Genomic DNA, 24,659 nt, shown 5'->3' with positions numbered 1-24,659 from the left:
TACTACGGTTTGTACGCTCCACTGAGAGGTCACATGTGCCGGTATTTCTGTGTGCCCCTTGTTTTCCCTTAAACAAGTGCTGCTGTGATACAACTGCACTGTGTTTAAGACACAGAAGTATAACCACGGCCTGAAAACAGCCAACACATGAAGTGTAAGAGGCTGCTGTTGAAGCACATGCCCCGCATTTATGAGTGATGTCATCAATAGAGAAGAGACGGAGCCCTCGTCAGTTTAGAATGAAATGAGAAACATGACGGTGGCACACAGATCGGCCAATCAAACACACCAGCTAAGTGACAACAAACAACAGCTTCCATATTAATAAATTACATTTTGATGACATGATATTCTTTGATGGCACCGTCGGCTGCAAATGATGTTTGGCGTTGTCAACATGGCAACAGCAAGTACATGGGAGTGTTTAAAAACCAGCCGTCTGTTGGCTGATCTCAGTTCTGTGAGTGTGTCAGAAACATTTTAAAACTCCATGGTGTTCACAATGTAACTGTGCTTCTTCGTATGGCATGTAAAGGATAACACATACATCATAAAGCATACCAATAAGGAAGCTCTTCTACTGCTCTCAGTGACACTAACGTGAAAGGATTACGTAATAAATGGGACAGATTACTCACAGCACCTCCAGCAACTTTCAGGTTTTCTGCACATTTTCAAGCAGTGTCTTAATCTGTATAGGGCGAGGTAGTGAATGACACATTCTGGATGGAGCAGAGCTCCACTTCCACCTCAGCACCGTCAGCTCTGCGTGCCTGCTGTCCGTCACTGGCTCTCAGGTCACAGAGCTGCCCTCTGGCAGCCTGACTGACAGGGAGCGGTGTGTGTGTCAGCGTGTGTGTGTGTCGGTGTGTGTCAGCATGTGTGTCTGTATCTGTGTTGGTGTGTGTGTGTGTGTGTGTGTGTGTGTGTGTGTGTGTGTGTGTCAGTGTATGTGTGTGTGTCAGTGTATGTGTGTGTGTGGGTGTGTGTGTGTGTGTGTGTGTCAGTGTATGTGTGTGTGTGTGTGTGTGTGTCGGTGTATGTGTGTGTGTGTGTGTGTCGGTGTGTGTGTGTGTGCGTCAGCATATAACGAAGCTGTGTATTTTCTCAATAACATGATTTTCCAACTTTTCCAACCAATGTACTAGAAAAATTATATCCTTCATTTTAATAATTTCAATTGTATACAAACATGTAAATTGAATTCATACAATTTTAAGTTAAGAGCTTTGTCAAAAATGTTATGTACTTATGTTAAAATAAAACAAATATTTGTAATATTTAATTTTTTTAGATAGAGAGAGCGAGAGAGAGAGAGAGAGAGTAAGTGTTGTCTGCCTGACTCCTTGCTGTATCTGCTGGACTTGGCAGAGACCGGCGCTGTCATCTGACCGTCTCCTCTCTTTCGCTGGCTCGAGGCCAACCTGCCCGGGTCGAGCCAGGCACATCGGATTAATATCTGCTGGGCTGTTACGTGGCTCTGTCCTTACATCACCGTCCTCTGCTGCTGACTGTACGGTGAAGCTGAGGCAAGGGGGCCACACGCATGTCAAATTACACACACTGGTGTTCACACTGAGGCATTGTACCGGATTCCAGTGTCTTTGAAAAAGGTGAATTTTCTCCCATTTTCAAGACATTGAGCTCCTTTTCGGTGCACCTGCATGCCTAGTTTTTCCTAATCTGCTAGCCATACTGGATTTCAGCCATTGGCCGTAGGGTGCCAAAGTGAGCATCTTGGAGCGAGAGGCATGTGATTGTGGAAGCCTGCAATGCACACTTGACTTTTTGACTTCTTTTTTGGAGGATTTAGGGTTGTTAGGCTGAAGTCAAAATGAGGAAATGCGCTATTTCTCTTTTAATGTACCTTATCAAGAAAAGTAAGAAAACATTGCTTGTGATGCGCCCGACTTGTTTCACAGCAAGCTTCCTGTTGTATGAGGCAAAGATGAATTAGGATACGTTCTTTTTCACAAAAAGATACGGAGGAAATTATTAGTGCATTGGTGGAGTATGTGCTTTTGTATCCGTGTCTGCATCTTGCGTTCACGCTCTAATTAGCACTTCTTGGCTTTGTTCGAAACACAAGCCTTTCATATTTTGTTACATGTTTGCTGAATAGAAGGAATATTTTCAGAGAAGATACGGAAGATTTCCCCGAAGAAATCCGGAGAAAGAAAGTGAGAAAATTGTATTATTTTGGAATTGTCCCTGAATTTGCTTTGCTTGGCCTCAATGTTTCTTCAATATCAGAAACTCGACACAAAGCCGGTGCACTCTGAAGTATTAGAGGATCTCAGAGTTATCAGCCTACATGCAGGAGCCCCATACAGTAGCTTGCCAGTTTTTACTCAGGGAATTTTATCATGACAATAGTGGAGCCGCCTCGGGGCCCTTTTAAGCTTCCCTCATTTCATTTCCATCTCTATTGCTCTCCGAGTTCAGTTACATTTGGCTGTGCATCACCATGGCAGCGGACACTGGCCCCGGCGTCTGACTCAGACATCATCCAGAGCATTTCAGCCCTGAGTGAGTCATAATGAGTCCCACTCTCCGGCACTACGCCGCTGAAAATAGGCTCACTTTCCTCCTTAAGATTCCTCTGGGGAGAACGCCTGTGATCATCTCTCAAAACGCTCCTTTCATTCTGCAACAAACATGAGCCAAAGTAAGAAAGAGCTGGGAATGTTGGGACCCGGCCAAGTGGAGCAAGACAGTTTCTCCTGTGAACAGATGTGCACACAAGGACAGAGAAAAACAACAACACAGAAACTGAGCCAGGACTCTCTTATCTCTTATCATATTCTTTTATATATATATATATATATATATATATATATATATATATATATATATATATATATATAAAAAAACTTAAAAAGCCCTCAAGCTTGTAAAATATAAAAAAATAACATTTCCTAAAATACAGTATTTGGTAGTATATATTTTTTAAACTTTACAAGAATCTAAAATAATGCATGCATAAAAAAGGAATAGATGAACCTTCTAACAGATCAAGATAGAGCCCAGCGCAGTAGGGCTGAGATTAATTTGGTTTGTATGCAGTGTGTGTGTGTCACATGGCTTTCTATGACTTAGCCTCCAGGCCCACAGTTCTGCTAAATGAGAAGCTCACTTTTTATTGTGATGGGAGGCGAGGAAAGAGGAGACACGGTGAGGGGAGGGATATTTTCCCGGCAGAAATTTGTAAATGAGATTTGCTAACCCTGGGCACGACATTCATTCTGGGTCCCACGTCTGAGGGAAAATAGTCATTTCTGTCCTTCCTCTTTCTCTGATATCTATACACTGAGATAATGTGGTGCCGTCTCTGTGCTGGCCTGTCACTCATCCAGACCTGTGGGTCGTTAACTATTTACATTCTGCTCAACATCGCCTCCAAATATTCATATTGCATCGATAAAGTTAAAATGTCAATTAAGATATTACCAGACTTTTTTCAGTGGCACAGCTTACAGGCAGGCTATGCAGCAAACCCAATACAATCAAATATACAGAGAGAAATGAGAGAGGGGTTGACTCCAGTCCTTGAGCGTTTGTTTTTTTTTAAGATTTAGAATATTTTATTTTTACTACTGAAAGTGAAAGACAATGTCATTAACCATGAGCAGGAGAAAATAAAATAAAATCCCAGGAGTTGGTGAGAAAACTCTATTTTTTATAGTGAAATTAGTTTTAATTCAAAGATTGTGGGCTGATTTAAGTGACATGGCTGTTTTTAATTGCTAATCTATACTGCTAGTCTTAGTTCTAGTCTAACTAAGGAAACCTGCAACTTGTGTATTAGGCATTTGGTAATGTAATGTTAACTGGGCTGGTTAAGTATGTCGAGGAGGAGAATGAGTATCTGCTCTTGCTATTTAAGCAACAATTGAACAGAAGCTCATTTTCATAGTAACATGGAAATATTGACTTCCATCTGGATTAAATGGTATCCCATGTGGTCGTGTTGTGCGACAGCTAAAGACAGAGAGAGAGGGGCAAAGGACTTTATTACTAAATATATAAGATCAAGCAGCCTCTTACCGTCACACTATTTCATGTTTCTCAGTTTTGTGAATAACTTCTCTCCTACTAAGTCAAACTGGTTCATTTAACAGTATTTCATATGAACATTTGAAAGTCACTTCAGATTTATACATAGCTGTTGGGTGAATGTGGCGCTTCATGCATGTAGCTAATCAATGTGAACCGGGATGTTACATGGAATTTTCACTAGAGACCATCTCGCAATGGGCTCCCAGCAGCCACGACGCAAAATCAAGCCAATAGCTCCTTCCCCACTTCCTAACCCCTTACTTCCTAACAGCGCCCTTACTATTTTATTTTCGCAAAAAAAAATCGGACAAGTTTCACAACTGCATTTTGCGCATAGTGCTCAGGACCGCCTCTGTGGTTCCTGCTACAGTAGACATCATGAGGACCACATTTTGTCTTGATGACTCACACACAGACTCGCATCAAGCGTTGCACCGATCCAACTTTTTCAGTCCGGATATCGATACCTGAGCTTTGGGTATCGTCCGATACCAAGTACTGATCAGATACCAGTGTTTAATTCATTAATAAACTGTATCCCTCACTATGTGGAAGTGACTGGGATCATTATGTTATGTGCAAGGAAACATCAGGATTGACTTAAACATCACTTCCCCAACTATGTAAATCAACTTGTTCAGTTCCTTTTGGTTTTAAAAAAAATGCTGCATACTTTTATTCAAATCCTTTCTGCTCAGATATGTTGAAAAGACTCTCTGGAGTCCTGTCATCAGCTTTATTTTGTTATACCTTATTGATGTTGTATCTGCCGTCGATAATTATGACAAGACATCACATTATTATCTGTTAAACCTGTGGCCCTCAACCCATCTGCTGCATGACCCAACCCTTTATATGATCCTTGTGCACACAGGCTAAAAGAGGTTCCATACAGCATAAATGTGAGTAGCCACAGGGCACACGCATGCAACAAAGACTATCCGTCCAATAAAACCGTCCCGTGTGCTAAAAATAGGTCCATTCAGAAGAGCGTAGAAAGACGATCTGCTCCCGCTCTCCTGTGCACAACAGTCCGTGCTCTCAATCCATCGTACCGCCCTTCCGATGGGATTTGCCAACCCTGTGAAAATGTGCCAGTGACCCGGTCTCCTAGCTTTCACTTCAAGGCCTGTTAAGGTCTCCCAAGACAGTGATTAACAGCATTACAAGTGTTACTCAAGTCTGCCGGTGCAGGGACATAGGAGAGAGGTAATTACACACAAAGAAAGATGCACAGCACATACTTAGTGAGTAGGGCCAATAAAAACACATAGCAAAGGTTTGTTTTGTATCTCTATCAGTCCACTGCCTACAGTCACCAAACATGCTACTAATAAGAATATAACTGTGCAACAAAAACAACAGGAGACTGATGATAATCAAGCACACGTAATCAGGTAAAATACTGTCAATGAAAACACCTGTGTGAGAGGATCATGGGTTGGTAAGGCCTTTAACAATGACTCTTTACACTGCTAGTTTCACTAGTTAGTAATCAGTGCTTACTTGGCAATTAAAGGACTAAAGGTATGTTAAAGGAGACCGGCTGCTTTAAGACTGCAGCGGAATAATGGACTCGATGGCAGGAAGAGGAGAGTGTGATCGGGATTAGAAGGCAATCTGGATTAGTCAGAGGATCTGGGGCTCACACGGCTGCTGCTGCTGCTGCTGCTGCAGCAGGCATCGGATGACACATGCACAAAAATGCCAAGTCAGGCTGAGAGCCCGAGACAAGAAATGTGCATGTGTGTACATGTTGACGTTTGCTTTTTTGCTTTTTTGCTTTTTTTTTTACAGCTTGCTTTCACTGGCTGAAATCGGCCATTGTGACGTGAACATTTTATAAAGACAGAAATCCTTTTAGAAGCGAACGATGTAAATATTGCCATACACTCTCACTGTGTAATAGCTCTTTGCTTTAATATATATAAATGAAAGCACTGGCATGAAGTCAAATATGTATTCTATCCTTTTAAACACAATTGGCTCATATAACAAGCAAACTAATAATACTTGAGAAATAACTTAATTAGCACTCACTCTCTGCAGCTCTCTAATTACAGCCTTTACAAAAGAGCATCAGTAATGCACTTTTAAGTGTAATGAGAGTTTATCTAATTAGGCCTATCACACACACACACACACACACACACACACACACACACACACACACACACACACACACACACACACACACACACACACACACACACACACACACACACACACAGGTGAGAGAACTGTCATTCAGTAATTAGTAGTGGTGATGAAACCCTCTATTACCGTTTCATTTGCACACCATCACAGGGCACAGCCGGCTGACCTGCGTGCTTGCAGACAGCTAAGCCTTTCTAACAGCATTTAAAACAGTAATATCTTCATGACACAACTGTGGCACACGGCACAGTGTGACGCATTGGCCGGGTCGCCATTTTATTTCCAGTTAAAAGCCAGTACGGTACTTTACCGTTATCTACTCCTTGCCTTATATCTCCATCTGTGGTGTTAATGAGCGGGAAGGCGTGGTCCAAGTGCTGAGACTAATAGGGATTGTCACACAGTCTAACCAGGTGTGAACATATATATTACATGCCCCAGGGAACATAATAGAGGTGTTTGCTCTTATTATCACAGAGCTAATGATGCCCCTGTGTGCTAAGCAGCCAGCCAGCCATTGCAGAGTTGTTCAGCTCTTTGTTTTAAACCTCAACAGATGTACCTCACTTGGCCAGGACCCCAGTTGTGCGTTTGAACTTGTGTGATATTAGAAACAAGACTCCCCGCTGTGCTAGCAGGGTTTATGAGATATGGAAACCCTTTATTTTACTTTTTTTTTAAAAAAGGTTCCACATCTGGTGCGGAGGGAATCCAGAGGCCTGAGGTTGAAATGAGGTAATTTAAATATATCCTCAAGAGTTTTGCCAAGGTGGGTTTGTTTGCTTTCTCATTTTCACCCGGATAAATGTACTGCTGTTGCCAAATCTCCAAACTAGATACACGAACTCCCTCATTAAATCATATTCAGATGTGGCCAAAAATATCATGGGACATCGTTAAACATTTTGCTGACTTTCAGCACTGTATTTATGAGTTAGTCACGGGGTTGGTATGTCTTTAACATCCACCATAGATGCCAATGCTCATTGTGTGGTGGGCCCCGAGGATTCAGTACCCTGTAGTGGGGCGTTTTCCAGCTTGGCTGAAGATAGTAAGTCAGTGTTGATGGGTGAGAAACCAGTGAGGGATCATGTTCTAGTGTCTAGTGACAACTGTGGAGAAAGCTGATCTGGCGCATTGTTGTTTATTGCAACTGAATATGAATAAAACCTCTGTGTGCAGCTCGCTTTCTGTAGGAGTAAACTGAGTTTTAGGCTTTGTGAACATGTTAGCTCCGCAAGCTCGGCTCATCTAATGCTTCACAATGCATTCAGGTCATAAGCTGTATAAGCAGGGGATTGTTATTATACTGCATATACAGTAGTAGTGTTTACAACTAAATACAAAGGCTGTATGAAGTGTCTTTTTTTTTTTCTAATGAGGTTTCAAAAGTCTCTGCATCACACTAGGAAAAAAAAAAAGATAGATTTTTGTTATATGGTTGAATACATGTAATTCATGTTGCTGTTAGATGGCTGCTAGACCACCTCATTAATACAGACCGTGCCTTCCTTTGTGTGTAACAAAGCAACCTGAACCTTGAAAGGCTTAATGCCAACAAATATGAATTGAAGCAGAATATTTCCCCTGATATATTTCTTTAAACATACTTTTGGACTTAACTTTATGGCGTTATTTGAGATGTTTTGATCACACGAGTCAGAAACAATCCTACGCAATCCCATTGGAATCTCAGTCTACAAATAGTATAATACTTAGTGGAGCTGTGGCGACGATGCCTAAGTGGAGAGCAGGGCCGTCCTTCAATCAGCAGATCGGTGGTTCGATCCCCGGCTAGTCGCATGTCAAAGAGTCCTTGAGCAAGACACTATCCCCAAAATTATGTGTTTAAAACCATAAACACATAAACACACATCTAGGCAGCTTTTCCTAGCCATGTGCATCCACCCTGCCACACACAATTGTGGTTTCTAATTCAATAGGAGATCATTTGTACACTATTGTTATTTTGAAGATTATTTTCATATGCCCCCTTGATTGGATCATTGTTTTGAACACATCACTAAATAAACCACAGGAAGACTGAGAGAAACTACTGTCACTGCTGTTATTTTCATGTCTTTTTGTATTCACAGAGTGCACATTCATTTGAGCTCTGGTCTGCGTCACATTAAGTAAAACCACTTCTCTCAACCAACAGTTCTCAGTTAAGTTACAGTCATGCGTCTCCTGTCATTATGCACTGTTAAATGTTGTCAATGTTGTGTAGAAGAGGGTGGGCATGCAATAGTTCAGCAAAATAATATTATAGGACAGATTTAATGAATTACAAGTTTTATATTTTGCGGTTTCCATTTTAAATTTTCCTATGTTTAGGTTTATATAAAGCAGTATTTGTTCATTTATTTTCAATAAAATTGTAAAGCAGCGAAAAAGGGTAAAAACAAAAACATATTGCTTTTTTGCTTCCTCAAGATGTTATGAGGACTGCAAGCCAAGTCTCGGCTAAACACTGGAAAATATTGATGCTAAGGGCTTGATTATAATTAATCAAACGACATTTCCAAGTAGAAACAGATTGCCCAAATGGAAATATTTGAGCGCGTGTGTCACGACTAATCCGAGTAGCATCTGTCAGAGCAGACAGAACAGAGCTGAGGTCATCCTCGCATGTGAACGCTCTTGTCTCAGAGATGGCCCGAAAAATACAGTTATAGCATGTCAGGACATTTCATACTTAATAAGTCATTATCATTTAACAAAGAAAATACGTTCAGGTCGGAGGTTGTATTTTCTTCACAGTCTGCGAAGTTGTACGAATACAGACAGTAGTTTTAAGGGAAAGCAGTACATGTGTGATTTGTGAGTGTATATAACACATATAGAGGAGTAAACAAATCATTCCCATACGCAAGAAAAATAAAATGGCATCAGCGGGTGTCTCCAGTTCTGAATCCGATCTACCCTCAATTTCCACATTTACTGGGGTCGAGGAAAACAATGTTTTTGTAGGCAAATCAAAAGAACAAGCAGTGTGTTGGCATGACTAATGTGAATATCAGCAGAGCAGGCTCCATTTCTTTTTCTCCATTTGTGCAATTGGTTGCAAAAACCACTGATATCTTTTTTCTTTAGAAATATGGCAGGAAGGCTTTCTTATGAGGTTTTTTGCGTTTTTGTATTTGGCCAGATAAAAAAACGACATTGGCTGTAATGATTTCATTCATTTGTAAAGGACTAAAAATAACATGAAGATACACATGTTTTTGTCTCGTCATGGAAAATGTGCGATCTTAAGAAACATAGACTCATGAGAAACAAAAGGAACAGAATAGAGCAGTTTTTCCTGCTTTTCCACTGCTTTTGTACTGAAAGTTGCTCACCTGAAAGAATAAAATGCTTCCTCTCATTCAGTGCATTTAAAGAGGAACACCACTTTAATCAAATATATTAATTCCATGGCTGAGGAAAGTTCAATCAATATTTGTGAACATGAGCGACTCTCTTAAAAGCCAGATGAGTACAAAAGTGTTTGTCAGCAGATATTAGGAGGATCAGTTCAGTTGCTGTGCATTGAGTTTGCAAGGTCACTACAAGGAGACACAATTTACTCTTGGAAATAGGAGACAGGAGGACGAGTTTGGAGGTAATAATACGGGGTACTTGTACAACCAATGACTAGGGGACCCTTTTGTGATCCAGAATGGCCCCAAGAACAGGCCACAAACTATGTAATCCACAAACATTCCATTGAAGAAAGTGATTGTAAAGCTGCATATTATGTTTCTGTAATTCCACCACAAACAATGGCCTATTGAACATGTTGTGCAGAACAGTTTTATTACTTTAAGAGCCACATGATGTGCAGCCTATTGCCAGAAATGAGAACATTAAACATATTTTCTGGCAACATATAAAAATTCCACCCTGAGAAGACCAGGATTGACTACTGCTAAACTAGCACATTTGGCAATCCCGCACAAGTCTTCCTTGACCTTTCCTTTGCTGCCAAGTCATCACAAACTGAGAGAGTGAACAGTTCCCAGCCTTGACACTGAGTCAGACACACAAACCCGTACCAGCACACATGCCTCCACACAGCAAACATCCGCGGGGTGCACAGTTCATTAAAAAGTGAAAATGTGAGGGGCTGAGATTCTTTTAATCACAGCGAAGGACTTTCCAGATGGCCTTCTAAACAGGGTGTGCTCGTGCTTTCGTTACCGTGCCAAATTTCTGGCCTGCAAATCAAGCTGCACGTCCAGCAAATATTTCTTTAGGAACCAACTGAATGCATGACAACAGTAGTGCGTTTTTTATTTCTTATTTGTGGAGTTCATGGCTTTAAAGAATCTCAGGAAACAAAAAGTCAGCTTTGATGCATCCTAAGATATCGTGCATTATATTTAGAAAAGAACTACGATGTCAACACTGTACAATCATTACATTACATTACGGTCATTTAGCAGACGCTTTTATCCAAAACGTCTTACAATTCAGTATCTATTTACACACCGTAGACGCAGCTACGGGAGCAATTTTGGGGTTAAGTGTCTTGCTCAAGGACACATTGACATGAGACTAGTGGAGCAGGACCCTGATTGAAAGGCGGCCCTGGTCTCCACTTAGCCACGGTCACCAATCATCACACATACTGTGCATCGTCACAAACAAGGACACGCAAAGGAACCACCACCACACATCTCAAAGGTGCCTTTTTTGAAAAACTGTAAACAAAAAAGCCGAACCCTGTTCACAAGCCATTTGTGAGTGTAAGGGCTAAAGGTCAACTGGGTAGGATGTTGAAGTCATGACTGGTGAGTCCAATGAGCCCCTTAGGTCATGTGTGTCAGGGGCAGGGGGGAATTAGGAGTGGTCGGTGATCCAATAAAAGCAATGTGTCATGCCACTGAGCCAAACACACTCGGGCGAGCACTGATCCCCCTTAACTGACTCTCAAAGGGCCCGGCATCTAAGGCGAGCTGACAGCGGGGCTATTTTTCGGGCAGAAACCAGCCCCGTTTGGACAGGGCCACAGATAGAGATGGCCGCGGCCCGTGCCATCGCTCTCCATTACGGAGAATGAAAAACGCAGTGAGGAGCCCACTTTCCCACTTTGCAGCAGAGAGCAACCTTTTGCTCACGACAGCTCCCAGAAACAGATGAGGGATAAATGTGTTGTGACAGCAGTTAATAAGGTCCCTGTGATCTTCTGGTAGTGTTCAGTGTGTGTGTGTGTGTGTGTGTGTGTGTGTGTGTGTGTGTGTGTGTGTGTGTGTGTGTGTGTGTGTGTGTGTGTGTGTGTGTGTGTGTGTGTGTGTGTGTGCCCATGTGTCTTTGTACCAAGTGTACGCTTCGCTCAGAGGAGTAAAACGCACTGATGAGAGATAAATAGAGCCGCTAAAGGAGGTTGCGTCTTGATACATGACTACACGATACGAATTTGACATGCTTGATCATCCCCTCTTCTTCTGTATGACAGATTAAAAAGAGCACTTCTCACTAGAGAGGACTTCTCACAAGAAAGAACTAAAATAGTAAGCAGGAACACAAATAAAGTCTCTACAAATAGCCAGAGCTAGTCGTGAAACGCATGAAATAGCAGAGCGGTCGCATTGATTAGCATTTCCTGCCGTCTATACTGTTGCCGTTTCTAAAGAATCTACGGTACAGTTTTCTAAGAGAAAGCTCTATCTGAACAAAATGTTCCAACATAACTATTTGAGCAGAGGTTCCATTTGCATTTAAATGCACATCACCATCCCTACAAGTCCACATGCGGCTGGCAAGCTTAAGTTTATCTTAGGCATCCATGCAGTGATCACACATAAAAGGATTTTTTTTTTTTTTTGAATCAATTTTTAATGCTCTTTCACCTTCTCACTAATGATCATCCGTCCCTAATACACAAGATCATGGACTAAGGCTTGACCTCACCAAACCAGGAGGAGCCAACCCAATTACCTCCTGCTCTGGACCCTCAGGAGACCCTGTATTTACCTTTACCTCACCGGACAGGATGTAGTACATTCTTTTCAGTGTGAGAAAATAGTAAAAAATAGATGCATTTACTGTCAAACAACACAGCAGTCAGTTGTTCCCACGTCGGGTGCTGATGTAAATGCTGCATCACCTCAACTCGAGACTGGATATTTTTGGAAGTGATCCTGCAGCGCTTCATTACAGTTTTGCCAAATTAGCACTCTGCAGAGGTTTCATCAAGCTGTCTGTTTAATTTCTGGCAACACTTAGGACTTAATGTTCGGAGGAGCTTTGAACATGTCCTCGCTGTTCTCTTTGTCTATGAAATGCAGTACCAGTATGTTTCTGGTACTGGTGGGAAACATGTCCGAGTTTGAATGTAGGCCTTTATACACAGCAAGCAATTTGCCTCATCGTAGTATTAAAACCACACAGTATAATCAAGACAGAATTGTTTAGAAATGTACTTGTATTAACTAAAAAAAAGAGCTGCCAATAAAGCTGAGGATAGCGTTACAGTAAAGTGATTATCACATAGAGTTATACTGTATCTGCAGCTCTCTGGCATCACACTTAAAGTTACACGTCACCTTTCTGCAGGGCAACTGTTTCCAAAAGGCTTTTTCCTTGAAATAGGCTGCTGCATGGCAGTGAATGTTTGTGCTGTCAAAGGATTAAGACATCACAGCATATCTAAAACTATTACAGCTACTATTTATTTGACTCTCCTGACACAGCTGAGTAGAGAAGCCACTCATTTCCTCAACAAAACTGAGCGGTAAGGACTTTTTTATTTTAAACTTTTCTACTACAGTGAATCTTCTGAACTGCCGTGCTGGATGCTCGGCGAAAGGAATTCATCTGGTTTCATCGGGTTCAATTTGTTGCAATAAAAAACAGGCTGACATTTGCGTCTGTAAATGTACAAGTATTTGACGAGGTGCCAGTTCTCAATTTGTCCGCTCGCAAAGAGCACATCTCAATTTGCAGTTTAATGTGCATATTACAGTCATTTGTGCATTGTGCCGTTTCCATTATCAGGCATACTAGAATATTGATTAACCTGTGCTTTAGGAAATCTGCAGAGGCTTATGGAGCAGACTCCTGGACTGCTCCCTCCACTACCCATCAGCCCACCTCCACCACCCGTTCGTATCCGGAGGAGGGCTGTGGGATCGATGGCGTGCCGGGATGCTATTAGAGCTGAGGCGGCTAGGCGGCCAAGTAGCCACGACTTCAAAAGCAAAGTATGGGAGGAGAAATAACACAAGGTAATTATCTGGGCCCCGCCAGCCACCACCGAGGTAATCTGTAGTGTGGAGGACGGGGGGGGTGGTGTTCAGAATGCCTGTCCATATTTACCTCAACTCACTGCACTCTGCTCACTCCAGCAATGCTGATGGAGAAGACAAAAACTTTCCCTGGCACACATTTGTTAATTTGATTCTAGAACTTACAATTTTTACCCAACATCTTTATTCCATCATCCTGCAACAAAAACAAAAACAAGTTTACAGGCAACATAAAAAGACAAAAAACAACTAGCTATCAGAGTGAATCACATCCCAACGTGTCACTCTGCCGCTGAAGCCAAATTGCCAAGCAAGGTGAGAAGCCATCTGCTTTTCCAGTTAACTTAAAAGCCATGATGAATGAGAAGCAATTAGGCAAATGCTTCAAGAGCATCTGGACAACAAGTCATCACAAAGTCAAGAAAAGTTCCACTTATCTGACTTGAGCTCACACAAGTTGATTTTATCAGTTAACAAACACGGAGTTGATTCCAATCCTGACTAAATGACATCTGCACGAATTTTAATTTTCTGATCGCTCATTTGGAAGTGCACACAAAGTCTTCAGTCGGAGCAATTTAATATAATTTGCTTCCTCTAATCCTGAATGTCTCTCATTTGTGTAATCAAATAACGGCAATAATCACTGGTACGACTATTCCTCTCCACGCCTAAAAGCTCAATCCCCAATGACTCACTTCTAATGGAAAGAAAACACAAATTACCACAGCGAGGGATGGATCGCTCTGTTTAACACACACACACGAGATGAAAAAAAAAAACTGCACACGCACAGACATGAACACACACTCACACACACTGTTAAAAACTGCAGGATCAGCGAGCTAACTAGGTGCGGTCGTGAGGCGTATTTCTCCAGAGCAGTTAACGAGTTAAAGGTCAGCAGGCTGTTATGACACCAATTAGTTCAATATTTCAGATCAGCAGAGTAGCTCATCATCAGTGGTGGTCCGCTGATGCTCTGAAGATTCCAACAAAGCTAATTGCAGAATAATGAGCACAAACCGACGCCATCACGGTGAGGGAGGCTGCGAGAAGTAATCCCTTGGGGGCGGTTTAGAGGTTGTGTACTGCCCCTCACATAGACACACGGGTCAGGGTCCAGAGCAAGGGGAAGGGGCTACTGTGGAGGTTTAAGTGCATGGTCAGCTTTACCACCTTCCGTTCAACCCTTAAAAAGGACGACTGTTCCTGAGCTTTCTTGAGTAATCTTCTATGAAACGCACGGTTGCTGAGGGGATCGAACCCAAGATGTTTTTTCCAAATTCCCTGCGTTACTCGGAGACTCTGTATGTGCTGTGATCCAAAATACAATTGTGCCGACTGTAGCAAGCTATATATTAACTGGCTTATAGCTTTTATTCTCCAAGTGGAATATAAAAGTAGAACAATGCCAAATGATAATGTTGCACCAGAGTCCAAAAAAAATGAAACATGTTCACTTTGGTTATAGCTTGTATCGACACAAAAAAGTGAGGAGAATTTCGGTTCCAGTTTCTTCACACGTAATTTTCTGTCACGGATCAACAAATATGATGCAAGATAAGAGTGCAGTCAGGGAGTCATGTGGTGGGGTATATTGAATCCTGGGGCACATTCAGCGCAGACAAAATGTCTATTTGTCATATAAAGACAATATAACCTTGAGAGGCAACTTCAAAACAGCATTGCACCTCCAACCAATGCATACGCTAATTATGGATGTATTTTTACTTGAGTTTGACTGCACATTAATGCAGCATTTCATGAATGAAGCATATTAATCTTGTTTATTTCACAGAAGAGTTTTTGATGTTATCTAAATGCTTCAAAAGCCCCTTTTCTTTCCCAATATGAAGACCCTGAAGTGTTGTGTCGAGCCTGCTCAATAGGACTCACAATTGCTAGAGCAAGCCATGACAAGCATCCAATTCAGAGCTGCCAGTAGCAGTCGGTCCAGTTATCTGGTGAATGTTTTTGTGTATCTGATGTGGCTATAGAGGCGTCTCCAGCAGATTGACGGAGAGCGGTTCTGGCTCCTGCCAGAGAGGCATGATTGACGTCCTTGAGCTGGAGGAGAGCCAGTGAGGACCGTTCACTCACTCTTGGCTCCAAGATGGCAGAGGGTTGATATGCTTGAGAGTCAGCGCTCACGCGTGGAGACGTGCACAAGCCACTTAGGTTTGATGTAATACTAAGCAATTCTAAATGCACATAGCATAGCCGTGATTTGTAGTACTGGTCTATGTACTCTGAACTGCACTGCAACTTGGCTTTGCAGCACTACAAGACATAACTGTGTGAATGAGCGGGACTTTCTCCATGCGAAAGTATGGGACATATCATCCAGAATAGCTCAGCAGACAGGCAGGATCTCATCACACACATGTACAGACACACCAAAACACACACACAGACAGACAGACAGACAGACAGACAGACAGACAGACACACACACACACACACACACACGCAGCAGCGGCTACAGATGTGCAGCAGCAGGAGTCTGCCACTTACTTTTTTGTCGTCTCTCTGGTTTGCTGGCTGCGCATCCTGACTGTGGCTGTCAGCGGAGGACCGGCCGCTGGCTTCCGTCTGTCTGTTGTCCAACTCATTCTGCTGATTGGCCCCTGACCGAGGAGAGCCCGGAGGGCGGGGCTCCGGCTGCTGAACGCCACTCTGGACGTCCATCTTCCAATGCAGTGCCTTGAAAAAGGAAGAGCAAGCTGGAGGAAGATAAGGCGGGAAAAGGGGGACGAATTAGACATGTGGACCGCACACAAAGGATTCATAGACTTGTTCTCACAACTGTCTCACCCACACCCACACACACACACACACACACACACACACACACACACACACACACAGATCAGTATTTACTTCCTTGACTGCTGGTTTCTACTGCGGATGAGCGCAGGAGGAGATATAAGAAACTTTTGCGAGACGATATAAATATGCAGTGCAGGTAGAAGCACTGTTGATATGAAACCTCATCAGAAAGTAGAAGGGACAAGAAGAGACCCTATAAGGTTACAGCATTTATGTGCAAACCAGTAAGTTGTCTTATATAAGGGCTTTATAAAAGATCCTACTAAAGCCCTACTAAAAGAAAACAAGGATTTACAAAAGTATGTAAATGTGAGTAACTTCAATAAGCTAAAGATAATAGAAATCAACCATATGCATGTATTTAGCTTAGCATTTACATAAGTATATCTCTATATTTGTTTTGTTTATATGTATGTTAGAGACTTTGCCTAAAGCTTCCGCCCACTATAATTATTACTGCAGCTTTGTGGGAAAGGTTGGTCAAATAAATTAAATGATAATGTATTCTGGCCTCTGGATTTTTTTGTCCTCAAACATTACACACTGTATATTTCAGCACTATTTGCATTTCAATGCATGACAACACATAGACCTAATGAAGATGTGTTGGTGCAACATCATTATTACCAAACCCAAATCTTTATTATAAAATGAACTAAGACAGATAAAAATCTACTGTTTAAGAACTCCTGTGTCATGAGTCATCCATTATTGAAACAAGGAACTGTGGGACAGCAATAGAGGATGATCCTTATCCGGATACAGAAAGGAAAGTATACACCTTATTCACACGGACATGTTTGACATGGCGCAATTAATAATAATAATAATAACAACATTGAGTGATTGTTGTAGGCAAAAACCAAAATTTTTTTAGGCAAGCTAGTTCCAGGGAGCTGGTGTTGTGTATGCTGGCTGATTGTCACGGCTTACTGGAACTGAGCCACAGTTAACAAAATGTGTTTCACCTTTGCTTTTCCTGCTGTGACGAGTCAAAACGTCTTGAGGAAAAAGGACCATTTTAACCAATATGGCTGCCACTCACTGTACATACATCTGGGTCAATTCATTCAGTTGCAAACCCTCCGAGCCCAAAAAGACTTGTTGAGTGCAAAAAGTGAATCCCTATATGAATATGAATAAAAGTCATATTCAGAGCACTGTACTGCAGCTGATCCTGACCTTTGACCTCATATCTGGCAGTGTAACCTGACTTTTTTTTCTTAGTATTAACAAATATCATCTAGGATGCATTGAAGGATGCATAATAAACACTATTCCAATATATAAGCCTGTTTGTGTTGAGCAACATGGGGGCTGGGTGCAAAATAAATGCACTATAACTTTAACGAGGTTTCATTGCAAGTACGCCATGTCGTTAAGTCCCTAAACAATAAAGCAGAGACAAACAAAGCAAAGAGAAGTCACCTCGTCCGAAGGACAGATCAGAAACTATCCATCTGAGATCAGCGGCCGGCTGATGTTCAGCATTGAGTTGCTTTATTCTGCATCCCGGGGGCCATCAGTCAGCTATGAGGTCACCTGGTCGTCCCCTCGACTATGAGCCGCCTCATAAATACACGTCCCGAAGGACGTTAAGCTCAACACTTAAACGCAGCACATCGAGAGCAGAGAGACAGGCTGCGGAACTCGGCGCCTTGATGTCACAGGTGAACGCACCTGTCGGCCCATGTTAATTAACCCCTGTGACGTGCGTATTCGCGCGAGCTATTAGTATATTGAAGAACGGATACAAAAAGCTGCTAATTGAGACTAACATACACAAAACTCTGACTGATATGAAATTTATTTATTGTTACAAACATCGTTTATATACTAGGACTAGTTGCCCAGCAGGTGAGGCGCAGGGGCAGCACTAAACTGTAGGACGACTGCTGCAAAAACCTTCTAAGTTGGCTCCTTCCTGAGTTGCTAATGTGCATCCGCCTGCTTTGCCTTCAATTCGCGGTGAATTAAGCTGCAGTTACCAATGGCCATTTAACTTATAAAGATAAAATAAACAACTCGAACAACATATTGTGGCGGCTTCGGGCGACTTATCAACATCATACCGAGGGCTTGTCGCCGCCGACATGGCAACGTTGCACCGTTGTCTGTGTTATAACGGTATAGCTTCAACGGCGCATGGCGGAGGCACAACAACATAAACAAGTCGCAAAGGAATGCCGAAATACCTCTGTCACTTCTTGGCTCCTCGTTATGTCAGAAGCATATCAAGAGGAGGATGCGGTAGTGTAACTTGCTTTACATCTCTGTTGTTGCTCTGACACGGAAAGCCACTGCAGAACAACAGGCAGCCGGTTCATTTAGGTGTACGAAAAGTTATTCCGTCAGAAATGAGCAGAGTGGCCGCGAGACACTTCAGGAGGCAGTGCACGGTGTCAAAGCCGCACGACCCGCTGCTGCTGCTGCTGCTGCTGCTGTCACAGCGGGGCGTGTCCCCGGCGCGCGCTGTCACCAAACACTCCTCCCTCGCACCCACCTCCCGGTCACACCAAGCCCGCGTGTCAAAAACGGTGCCTTCAGGTGCTCCTCGAAAGATCCTGTATCCTATTGAAAGAATTATTATTTTTTTGAAAACGCAAAACACAATTTAAGATGCAGGTCGAAGCACTTTTGATATGAATCTTCATCAGAAACTAGAAGGGAAAAGTAGATACCCGACTTAAGGTTACAGCCTTTATGTGCAAACCAGTGAGTTGTTTAACATGAGGGCTTTACAAAAGGTCCTACAGATATCACACAGATATTTGTGTGACTGTGTAATAGCTATAGTTTATTTTAAATTATAAGAATGTTACTGTCAATAAGAATGTTAACTGTCAATATTATTTAACAACTCAATTCAACAGCGGGATGGTAATATATATAATGGTATGCGTGTCTACATATATAGACATATTACAGTACCTGAAAGCAGCAGAGGCTCTACTACCGTAGGAGGAGCCAACCTACCCTGCTGGAGGTAAGGTGAAGTCAGGCCAGTGTAAGCTGAACAGGTGGTGCAATTGTTGTGAGTGAAAATAGATGTATTATGTAACATGCACGGTGTAAAGAATAAATTGCTCTTCAATAATAATAATTTGAATAGTAGTAAAGTGATCGACTAACACCTCTTTGAAAATGTAATTTGTACGCTGTCAGAACTCGCCTATGGAGATAAATTTACAACCATATACAATTCTCTTTAAAGTAATGCTTTATAATTTAATTTAAGCTAATTTAATTTGACCTCATTGATACTTCTACTACTATACCCCATGTACATCTAACATTTTTTTTAAACAATTTTTGATATGTAACATAATATTTTTTTCTTGCTTTTATCGACTGTGGTTCCCATCGTGTTTGGCTTAAAACAGAGTGACAACCTATTGTATGAGCAGTTCAGCTAAAAAGTTAACTTCTCCTTTTCAGATTGTTTCATTTGTAGAACAAGAATGATCTCTTACATTATCTTGTGACCCCTTTTGATTTATCTTGAGAGCCCTTGGGGGATTCCAGCCCGACATCGGGAACCAATTGGCAGGGAATTATAGCAGAGAGGCTATCAGTAAACCTCAATGATGGCCACAAGGTGGCAACATAAACTCAATAAACACTGAGTGGAATTGAGGCAGGTTTGAACCAACACAATTTGAATGGTAAAGATATAGTGATACCCACCAAACCACACTCTTTCAAATGATAAAATGAAATTCTGGGACATGTAACTGCTCTGTGGTCCACTATGTCAGGAAGCAGGAGTGTTGTGGTGTGTGTGTGTGTGTGTGTGTGTGTGTGTGTGTGTGTGTGTGTGTTTGTGTGTGTTTGTGTGTGTGTGTGTGTGTGTGTGTGTGTATGTCGGCAGGAAATGATTATCCTCCAATAGGTGCCATGCAGTACATGTTTATTCTACAGCGTGCAGTCATGTACAGTCTTTGATCACTGCTGAGCTCTGTGTGCAGTGTTTAGCCTAAATGGGGCCTTCCAATCTGCTGAGCTGAGCCATAACATAGAGGGAGGCAGCATCATATGGGGCCGATTGTGCCATCTCCATCACCTCCCTGTCTGCCTTCAACTTAGAGGCCATACTGGTGCGCGCTCTCATCCAAGCAGAAGGGTATCACCCAAACGAACAACTGCTCCGACAGGCGGGCCCTCATCTGTTCCGACGGAGCTGCCGCCGTTTGCCAGAGAAGGCAGACATGCAGTCGGAGAGGCAGGTGGATCGGCACGGCGCCTCGAGAAGCAGGAGCCGCCGTACTCTCGGGGGGCCCCTCTGCGTATCCAGGCGGGCATGTGTCCTCCATCGAAATGCCAGCAGGGACACACAGTCAGGCATGTCAGTGGCCCCAGCCGGCACAAGCAGATGTTTTCTGGGTATTGTTGTTCCGCTTCTCTGGTAATTGTTTTCCTTCAGGGCCAGCCAGTGGGACAAGATGCCAGGCCTCGTCGTGGCAAGGAGTTACGGAGGGATGGAAAGACAGAGCGTATTGTCAATCAGCAATGGCTTTGGAGGCTGCTACGCACAGACTGTCCATCTTTTTCCTCGCGCTCCGTGTGGCTTGAATTACAGCGAGGCAAAGGGGGAAGCGCCGTTTATCACAATCAGGAGGACGAAGAATGTGCTAATGGTGATGGCGAGCTGTCATTTTCGAAGCTGTGGAGGTATTTGACCGCAGTAGGGCGGTATAGTGAGGGAAGAAAATGCAAGTCAGATTAAAGTACATGAACTGCAAGGATCCATGATTTATGGATGGGTTTCTTTGCGTCACACACACACACACACACACACGTACAACTGCTTGACGATTTTGCAGCATCTTGGTGCCGTGAAGTCAGTTTACCCTCACTGACATTTAACAGCGTACAGAAAACAGCTAATTCACTCCAACCGTGTTAGGCACCGGGTGTTATCCTGTGATTGTGTAGAAAAAGGCCCCTCTTAATTAGCACGGTGAACGACTGAGACCTTATTATAGGGTCAAATGTTCTGCAGACCTGGTTTAGAGCAGAGACGGAAAAGACCCACTAGGGGGCACTTTGAGACTTTGGATCAAAAGCATGAGCAACAGAGACGCTTTTGTGTAAAGTAAACTGTGATACTACAGTTTGGGCTTTTGTGAGTTGTACATTTTTGTGTACTTCAAATAAAAAGTTTTTTTTTCCCCGGATTTTCATGCTACCATCTTCTTCCCCCTTCTTCCCCCTTGGCAGTCATCTGTGGTGCATCGTGGGAACTGTTGATTGCGTTCAGAGGTTTTTATTCTTTGGGCTTCATGGATGAGTTTATGAGACTTTACAGCGACTTCAGGGCCCAATCTATCATTTGTGCTCTGTGTTTTGTCAGTGTCGAGCCCAAAAGCTGTACAACGTCCATTTCAATAGAAGGAGCAACAACTCAAGAGAGGGGGTCTGGAGGTGTGGTGGAGCCATGCTCTCAGCCGTTGTCGTGGCATGCCGCACTCCTGGGAAAGCTGCGGCCTTCACTAAAAGCCAGTGTCGAGATGTTAAGCTTTTTACAGGCTGACGCAAGATGTAAGTAATTTGGTCCAATCATGTTTTCATTTTTATATATATATATTTATATATCTATATCTATATTAAATAAATAATTGTAGGTGTTAAGAGCGCTGTTAAGAGCATGTGGGGAAGGCAGACAGAAAAAGCTTCAGCCGTGGAATCTGCTGTTCACACGCAGAGCATTGGATGAAGACTGTATTTCATAATCGGCCTTCACTGCCAACAGGCGCAAGTGAAAATAGAACCGATGTCACATCTGCCTCTTTCACTATTTCTGAGGCCGTGCAGCATCCCATTTCGCCCAATCCCCGTCGTGAGCATCGTCCACGCCAGACACAGAGTGTTTTAGTCCATGTTCCTGTTTGTTTTGCTGAGGCCCCCCCCCCAAGGGGTCACGCAGCAGCCCTTGTGAAGTTGTGGCGGGTCACCAGCACGTCTCGCTATGTACGCCAGCAGGACGAGGCACAACAGTCCAGCGTGATTACAGAGTAGCACCTTTGGCCTGCCATATTTCTCACACCCAGGATGAAGGAGTGGCAGCATCTGTGGGATCAGCCTGTTTGGGATGAGACGGAGAGAGAGAGAGAGAGAGAGAGAGAGAGAGAGAGAGAGAGAGAGAGAGAGAGAGAGAGAGAGAGAGAGAGATAGAGAGAGAGAGAGAGAGAGAGAGAGAGGCTTGCATACCTGAACAGAAAGCAAGAAGGATGCAGCAAGGGAAAGTTAGGCCCTTTTCGATTTGTACTTTGGAAACACAAATTGACATGTTGCATTTTTTTTTTTAAAGAATATCCCTGCTGTGCTGTGGCAGACAAATATTGTAATCATGGATTCATTGGATCTGGATTGTAATCATAGTGTTGGTTTGTGCACACGCATGCCTGCTCCTCGCCACTGAATCATACCTGTCAAAGTCACATCACCGATGACTCAGACCCCGCCCACCGTCGGCATGATCGGCAGCTCTGGCAAAGTTCAAACACCACGCTCCGGATCATCACCAAAATACAGCTGCTGCCGCATGAGAGAGCGAGCACCTCTGAGTCACACAACACAACGTTGATTTTTGTCATCGCTGCTTACTGGTCAACGGAAAGCTCGGAAGGAAAAATAGAGGTTTTTCAGAATAACATTCCCTGTATTCTCATGGTAAAAAATAAATAAAAAATAGAAATGGTATCTTATAAGGTGAATAAAATGAGAAAATAAAAAAAGGAAAATAGCAGTGATAATGAGTACAATTTTGCATGTTCCTCTCATTTGTGCTCTGTTTTGGCATTTGCGTCGTCCTTATTCAGGACAAAAGCTCAATGTGTTCCAAGAGTAGTGGTGTTGCTAAAACTAGCAAGAGGACAAAAGAACTGCGCCTGCTGATATACCATGTGTCAACCTCCCTGTGTGTGTGTGTGTGTGTGTGTGTGTGTGTGTGTGTGTGTGTGTGTGTGTGTGTGTGTGTGTGTGTGTGTGTGCATGCATTGTATGCGTGTATGCTCAAGTGTGTACGTGTGTGGGTGCCTATGAGCAAGCACATGCATACATTTGTCTCAACCACAGTGTGCAAAGAGGTGGCGATTTTTTTTTTCCTTTCACGGGTGTGAACTGTAAAAGAATTACAGGCCAATTAGTTCTATTATGGTTTTAAAAAGCTCTCAAAGATTCAAACATTAAATACATGGGTTCAATTCTTCAGTTGGTCTGAAACAAAAAGGAGAATTTTGTTATTAAAAGCAAAAAAAATATATTTTGTTGACCAGGGAGACTCTCTTTAATTTTGTTTTAAGCCTGTACAACTTTTGGCTGCACAGTTTGACTTGGTGATGAGTAAAATATTACCCAACACCAATGGACTTCCATATTTTAGTCCCGCCGACTTTAATTTTAGTCTTGTTTCGTAGCTCGTCCAGTCGACCACAGCCGCTGCACGCGTGTGCAGGCTCAATGCTTTCATGTAAAACTGCGCGCCCAAGTGTTACTTGGTGTGTGTTGATGTTTCCAAGCTGGGTTGAATCATTAGGAAGTGATTCTCTCTAACAAGGGCTAAGGAGCTGTCAGGAGACATTCACAGGCAGGTTCCGCCATGGAGAGTGTGAGGAGTCTTATCAGGGTCTTAGCTGTTTTGCTGCGCCTGTTTATAAAGAGCCTGCTTTATTTGGAGTGAATGCATTCTAGCAAGGTCTCTGCTGTTTCCGTGCGTTGATTAAAAGTGTTTTCACGATTACCCGTAGTGAGTCTATTCCAGCCTAACAGGGTTACTAGCAGTTTTAATGAAGGGGAATAGTCGTTACATGTGAAAGGGGTTTTTGTCGGGGGTCTCGTGCTGCCTCTCTCTGTCTGCTTGTTGTGGGTGTGACGGGGAACTTTGCCTCCGTGAGGGTTGGATTTCACTTTGCACTTGTTTGCCGGTTTATTTGGTTTGCTGACGTTTTTTTATTTGCTGCAAAAAAACAAACAAAAATAAAAGGACAGAGATGTCAGACTATTCCACTCTGCCGTTATGTCATTTTTTTTTTTTTTTTTTTATCAACGTTCATAATAACACTTCCCTCCTCTGCAAAACGTCCCCTCTGTTAAATCTGTACAAAATGTTGTAAACTGCGATGAGAGTCATATATCTTTATTTTTGTCTCTCTGCGAGCTTGGGTGTTCTGCATCTCCCTTCCTCTTCCTCAGGCGCGTTTTGCTCGCACGCTCGCTAATGTGGCTTTTTTGCTCTGCTCCCGTCGTTGGCTGTGGTCAGCGTTCGCATTCGCTGGTGTGAGTGAATTTCTCACAGCTTCTCGTGAATGTGTTTTTCGAAAGTCCTATTCAACATTTGGTGCAACTATAATCGGCACTAAGCCACTACGCTCATGC

General features: G+C 42.8%; 1 protein-coding gene across 2 annotated transcripts in view; it reads right to left on the bottom strand.

Annotated features, from left to right (window-relative positions):
• rbms3 (RNA binding motif, single stranded interacting protein) overlaps positions 1-16,157 on the bottom strand; it is a 236,651-nt gene extending 220,494 nt beyond the window's left edge. For both annotated transcript variants that reach the window (XM_068711238.1, XM_068711242.1), the window contains exon 1: positions 15,969-16,157. In XM_068711238.1, the coding sequence (XP_068567339.1) occupies positions 15,969-16,142 (174 nt within the window). In that variant the 5' untranslated portion in view covers positions 16,143-16,157. The remainder of the gene's footprint in view (positions 1-15,968) is intronic.
• Between the last annotated feature and the right edge of the window lie 8,502 nt (positions 16,158-24,659).

This window comes from Cebidichthys violaceus, unplaced genomic scaffold (genome assembly GCF_023349555.1).
Source record: "Cebidichthys violaceus isolate CVI_PGR_0920_01 unplaced genomic scaffold, fCebVio1.0.p SCAF_16, whole genome shotgun sequence".
Lineage (NCBI taxonomy): Eukaryota > Metazoa > Chordata > Actinopteri > Perciformes > Stichaeidae > Cebidichthys > Cebidichthys violaceus.
Note: the sequence above shows the minus strand (reverse complement) of the source record. Positions and strands in the feature narration are given on the sequence as shown.